Genomic DNA, 6030 nt, shown 5'->3' with positions numbered 1-6030 from the left:
CAATTGTACGATTTGTAAACGTTGTTGAGGCGTAAGTCTTTCCCTATTGAAATTTCAATGAGTACTGAAAAAAATTATGAATTTAGTTTAACAGTAGTCTCCCATGATCTGTCAAAAAAACTATTGGCAAAAGTACCTCCAATCTGATCACTCTTTATAGGCATTGTTGAGAGAATTCAGAAGGTGTGGCAAGCATCAGACTGCTCTTCGCAACTTTGAAGGAATCATTAATTTGCTGACGCAATAGAAGATCTGACAGCGGCTTGTTTACGATAAAGAGAAAATCAACCCAGCCATTGCTGAAGTTACTTCGTTGCCGGCTGAACAACGATTGATTGGAAGAGTGTAAGAATTCGTATGAAATGAGCCGGCGGAATTTTGCTGCCAAATCCGCTATGACATGAAAGCCGAAGTTATTCTCACAATTTTGGAACGGATGGCCAAACCTTCTAATACAACATCCTCGATCTATATATACAAGTATCTCGTGATTGAATCTACTTGCATATGGGATATAAGTTTAGCTATTTATTTATTTTTGTATTGTAGTTTGCTTAACCGCCGATTATATAGCGCATAGTGCCAAACATATATACACTTACATATATAGGTATATATATGATTGGCGCGTACACCCTTTTTGAGTGTTTGGCCGAGCTCCTCCTCCTATTTGTGGCGTGCGTCTTGATGTTGTTCCAAAAATGGAGGGACCTACAGTTTCAAGCCGACTCTGAACGGCAGATATTTTTTGGAGGAGCTTTTTCATGGCAGAAATACACTCGGAGGTTTGCCATTGCCTGCCAAGGTGCGACCGCTATTAGAAAAAACTTTTTCTTAATTTTTTGCTCTTTCACCGAGATTCGAACCGACGTTCACTCTCTGATGTCCGAATGGTAGTCACGCACCAACCTATTCGGCCACGGCGGCTGTCAAATAGTTTAGTTATTTTCAGATTTCTTGTTTGATGTTTGTTTACAAAAAAGTGAACATTGAAAGCCTTGAAAGCGTTCAAAACATAACATTTTTGTACTCATTTCAGAGAATGTAGGTACTTTTAACTTTTTTGTTAGAAGCAGCGCAAACTTGAAATGCAATTCGGAGAATTTCCAAAAAAACAAAGAAAAAAAATGAATTTAAGAGCGACACACGGTGTTTATGACAAGTTTTTTATAACTCCCCACTGTCACGTGCTCCTGTACATCACGTTAAACAAAAGGAAACCTCGAATGAGGCATCGCCACATAATAAAAATCATTTAAGGGGGCAATTGTGTTTGAATATAAAGCTTGTTATGTCCCTATCGAATAACCCTACACACACGCTGTGCTATTTTTATGAGTAAAACACTGATTTTGCTCAGCTGTTGTCGCCAGTCACTGTTGCTTCCCTGCTGCCAATTTGTGCCCTGACAAGCACTGCTCGGCATATTAACAGTGACGGTGATGCGAACGTTGCCATTGCGAGCGCTACTAAAACACGCGCGTCATGTTCGAAAATGTGCTATAATTCCCATAAAAGTAAATGACAGTGACAGATATCAATCAGTCAATATCTGATAGCACGCGTACATGGCAATAAATTTATTAACCTGTTTATGAAGGAAATGCGACTCTATAAATAAAGTTATAAGCAACTGAGAACTTGTGTGTGTGCGTGTGTGCAACGAAAGCGAAAGGCAAGCGAGAGAAAACGCGAGTAAATAAATATAAGTAAGAAAATAATAAAATGAAATCGCGGATGGTGGCAAAATTGCTCGCGGCGATTGCACTGATTTCCATGAAGGCCGGCGCTAGCGTCAGCACCAGCGTTGCTGTCATTTCCATAGGTCAGGATGCAGCCAACTTGAATGCACAATACTGCAACAGCTCGACGCATTCCCACATGTGGGGCGATGTGGATCCCAACATATTCTACATTTGTGATGAAGTGAATAGCACAGCGCGCAAATTGCGTTGTCCGATGGGACGTGGTTTTTTCAAGGGACACGGCTACTATGGCTGCATACCGTACAATGAGTGGCCAGCCTGCATCGACAACAGTACTCGCAGCGACGTAGCAGGCAGCAACGCCACGGCGCAGGTGTGCAGTGACGAGGAATCCTTACAACAAACATGGACGGCAGTGGATCCGAATAAATTTTATATTTGCCAGCAAGAGAATAATGCACCGCAGTTGATGAACTGTGAACCGGGCAAAGGGTATGTCAGCACCTGGACGAGTGGCGGGCATGACAGTATTCATATTGTGGGCTGTGCTGCGTGGGAGAAATGGCGAATGTATATGCATTGTGAGGGCTTTTATTGAGATGTACGCTAATTGAGGGTTAAAAAAGACACATAAAAAAAAATTAAATATTTTGGCCGAATATCTGAACAATGTGTATTTTATATGTATGTACTCGTATGTGTTGTTATAAATGGAGGCTGTGCTGAGAAGCGAGTGCTGCCGCCTACCATCGCATGATTCATCTGATGGTGTTGTGCAAAACATTTCTTTCCTATGCACACATACATGCATAAATATGTACATATACATACACATGTTTGTTTATTTTGTGTGATTGTTTGCGATATTCGATAAACAAGTTTTGCAATACCCGGTGAAAACAGTGTTGTGCCAGCAAAACTGGTTGGGTAAAAATAAACAAATTTAATTAAGTAAAAATAGCATTGATAAGTTTCCATATTTTTTTTTGACTGTTATTGCCGATAAGATAGCGAGGCAATAAATTGAATTGAAAAAATCTGAGCATAGTTTCTGGCTAATGAATAAATTGATTGAAACTGTAGCGGGCCATGAAATTTGAGTTCGATAACAATTATGAGTTTCTGCTGGTGGCGTTTTCCAGGAATGAAAAAAGATAATAGGAAATAATGAAAGTGGGGTAAAAAATTTAAATATATGGAATATTGTTACTTTTTATGGTTGAAAGTAATAAAATGAATTTGGTGAATATTAATATATGTAGCTGAATTGTTTGTATATGAGAAATAATTCTTTTATTTACTTGAACAATATCTTTAGTAGAAGAGCAAGCTAATTTGCGATTAGTGCGCAATAAAAAATAATTCAGTGAATTAAAAATTTAATTTTATATTTAAGAAAATTGTAATGAATTTAAAAAAATATACTACAATAATTCAAGACATTATCAGCTGAAACGAGGCTCAAGTAATGGTGTTGGTAGCTGATTAATTTTGCTGAATTAATTTTGCGCCCACCGTAGCCAAATGGGTTGGTGCGTGACTAGCGTTCGGAATTCGGTGAAACACCAAACTTAAGAAAAACATTTTTCTAATAGCGGTCGCCACTCGGCAGGCAATGGCAAACCTCCAAGTGTATTTCTGCCATGAAAAAGCTCCTCATAAAAATATTTGCCGTTCGGAGTCGGCTTGAAACTGTAGGTCCCTCCATTTGCGGTACAATATCAAGACGCACGCCACAAATAGGAGGAGGAGCCCGGCCAAACACGCAAAAAGGATGCACGCGCCAATTATATATTGTATATAAAGGGGGTTTTCAAAGGCCGGTGTTGATTTTGAATGAAATACAATTTTTTTAGGAAATTATTGTCATTTCTCTTTATTATGATAATAATTACGTATGAAACAAAATATCGGCCAAATGGCCTCGGCCACACTTCCATCCGATGGTCCAAATTTTTGATGACGCTGAGGCATAATTGAGGTTCTATGCCGTTAATGTGCCAAATTATCTTATCCTTTTCCTCTTGAATATAATACAAATAACCCCAAAGACAGAAGTACAACGGTGTCTTTGACGTTTAGGTATGGTTCACACTCAACATCGGCCCTTGAAATTTAACCTTCCTTTATATAAACCATGGCACACGTACAAAGAATGGCCAGTCTTTGCATCTGCGGGGCCCTCAGAACCACACCCACAGATGCACTAAATATTATTCTTAACATTCTACCAATAGAGCAGTACGGTAAGCAAACAGCTGCCAAAGCAACTCTCAGACTAAGAGAAATCGGCCTATTCAGAACGTACCAAAGAGGGCACTCCTCAATTTTAGAACAATTCCCCTGCATTCCCAGCACAACGGATTTCTGTAGGACCAAGGACATCAATTTCGATAAATCCTTTGTCACAGTATTTCCTTCCAAAGAGGAATGGGATAACGGGCTCATTGTCAAGATAAATGACTTAAACATCTACACAGATGGCTCAAAACTAGACAACCAAGTAGGCGGAGGGGTCTACTCCGACAAACTCGGAGTATGCCAATCATTTCGCTTGCCTGATCATTGCAGTGTATTTCAGGCGGAAGTCACTGCCATAAAAGAGGGACTTAAAGAGATAAAAACGAGAGTATTATCCGCAAATGAAGTCTTCATTTACTCGGACAGTCAAGCAGCAATAAAAGCGCTGGAATCAAAAACACACTCGTCAAAAACAGTTCTAGAATGTTTTAAACTACTAGATGACGTATCTAAGTGCTACAAGGTGCACCTTATCTGGGTGCCAGGCCACAGAAACATTGCAGGAAATTGTAAGGCGGATGAACTTGCAAGAACCGGTACAACGCTCGGTCTCGAACCGGATAAGGCGCTGATACCCATGCCCATAGCCACTTGTAAATTACTTATAGACAGGGAAACCATCAAAAAGGTAAATACAATCTGGCAAAACCTCACAACATGCGAACTAAGCAGACAGACATGGCCGAACTGGAACAGCGGCCGATCGAAGATCTTGCTACGATTCAACAGAGAATCTATAAGAAAAATGATAGGTGTTTTAACTGGTCATTGCTTAATAGGCAGCCACGCTAGAAGGTTAGGACTCCCTTACTTCGATTTCTGTAGAAGCTGTCTTAATACAGAAGAAGAGGAAACAGTCAGACACCTTTTATGTGAGTGTGAAAGCCTAGCTATGAGAAGGCTGCGCACTCTCGATACAGCATTTCTAAGCGATGTAGCGGATATAGCCCATCTAAAACTAACGAAGCTCTGCTCGTTTATTAAAGCAACCGGATGGTTTGAAAAGGAACACGTAGAGTAAGGATAAGCTCCAGTGGTATCACAATGGACCTGCCGAAGGTCTAAGTGTGTCTTGCGACAACCACCCTACCTACCTACCTTATATATGTACACTAGCAAACCCGGCCCCCTTCGCTGGGCACACTAAAATAGAATAGATATGGTTTAGAACAGAAAATATATGATTTTCATATGATTTATTTCTTTATTCTTTATTCAAGCGCTTTGGCATAAACAATATTTTTTGTTTTTCTATTTGTTTTTGAGTAAATATAAAATATAAACTGAAAGTCAGGAAAAAAGAAGATTGTTTTTAAATTTCAAATCAACGCATATGAATAAACAATCGTCTTTTTTCCTCATCATCCAAGAATTTTTCGTTTCAATTTATATGTTTTATCAAGCATTGGAGCTTTTTTAACCATTATCCATTTATATTTTTCAAAAGAAAAAAACGAAAAAATTTTTTTTTTCCACGAACACATAATATAATTTCATTCGGATTTCACATTAAATTCCCAAATTTCGTAAGAAATTATTCACTGTTCCAAAATCCACTCCAAAATTCACAAACAATTTTTACATGTTGCACTTACGTTTTTTCCTTATGGCATCCAAATCAGAAAGAAATATTGACACATTGTAACTCACACTGTCAATTCCGCCCCAAGCATTAAAAAAGTAAGCGACATTATAGCTGGTTCAAAAGAACACTGTACCCGTTGCCAGTGCTCCGAATTACAACCAAACTTTACGAAACCCATTTTCAATACTTACTTAACAATGTGCATAAGTTTGGTTTAATTCGGTGCAAAGACACGGCGGGTCCACGTTTTGGCATATATTTCGAGACCCTAGTCATCAATAGGTATGAAAATTACCCCGTATTAAAGCACTTTCATTTGATACCCATAGTGTACATACACAACCAAAGGTTACCCCGGTCCACGTTTTGACCTATATCTCGAGACCCCAGTCACGGAGCGGCATAAAAAATACTCTGTACTAAAGCATTCACCAACAG

At 39.1% G+C, this 6030-nt stretch overlaps 1 protein-coding gene across 1 annotated transcript; it reads left to right on the top strand.

The window, feature by feature from the left end:
- The first annotated feature begins 1525 nt into the window (after positions 1-1525).
- On the top strand, positions 1526-2900 carry LOC129253273 (uncharacterized). The gene has a single exon (XM_054891576.1). The coding sequence runs from the start codon at positions 1726-1728 to the stop codon at positions 2302-2304; it is 579 nt and encodes a 192-aa protein (XP_054747551.1). The 5' UTR covers positions 1526-1725; the 3' UTR covers positions 2305-2900.
- The last annotated feature ends 3130 nt before the right edge of the window (positions 2901-6030 follow it).

The sequence above is a fragment of the Anastrepha obliqua genome, chromosome 1 (assembly GCF_027943255.1).
Source record: "Anastrepha obliqua isolate idAnaObli1 chromosome 1, idAnaObli1_1.0, whole genome shotgun sequence".
In the NCBI taxonomy this organism is placed as follows: domain Eukaryota; kingdom Metazoa; phylum Arthropoda; class Insecta; order Diptera; family Tephritidae; genus Anastrepha; species Anastrepha obliqua.
Note: the sequence above shows the minus strand (reverse complement) of the source record. Positions and strands in the feature narration are given on the sequence as shown.

What these genes read in the sequence shown, in the direction of transcription:
- LOC129253273 (XM_054891576.1), top strand. Translation starts at nt 1,726, where the DNA reads ATGAAATCGCGGATGGTGGCAAAATTGCTCGCGGCGATTGCACTGATT.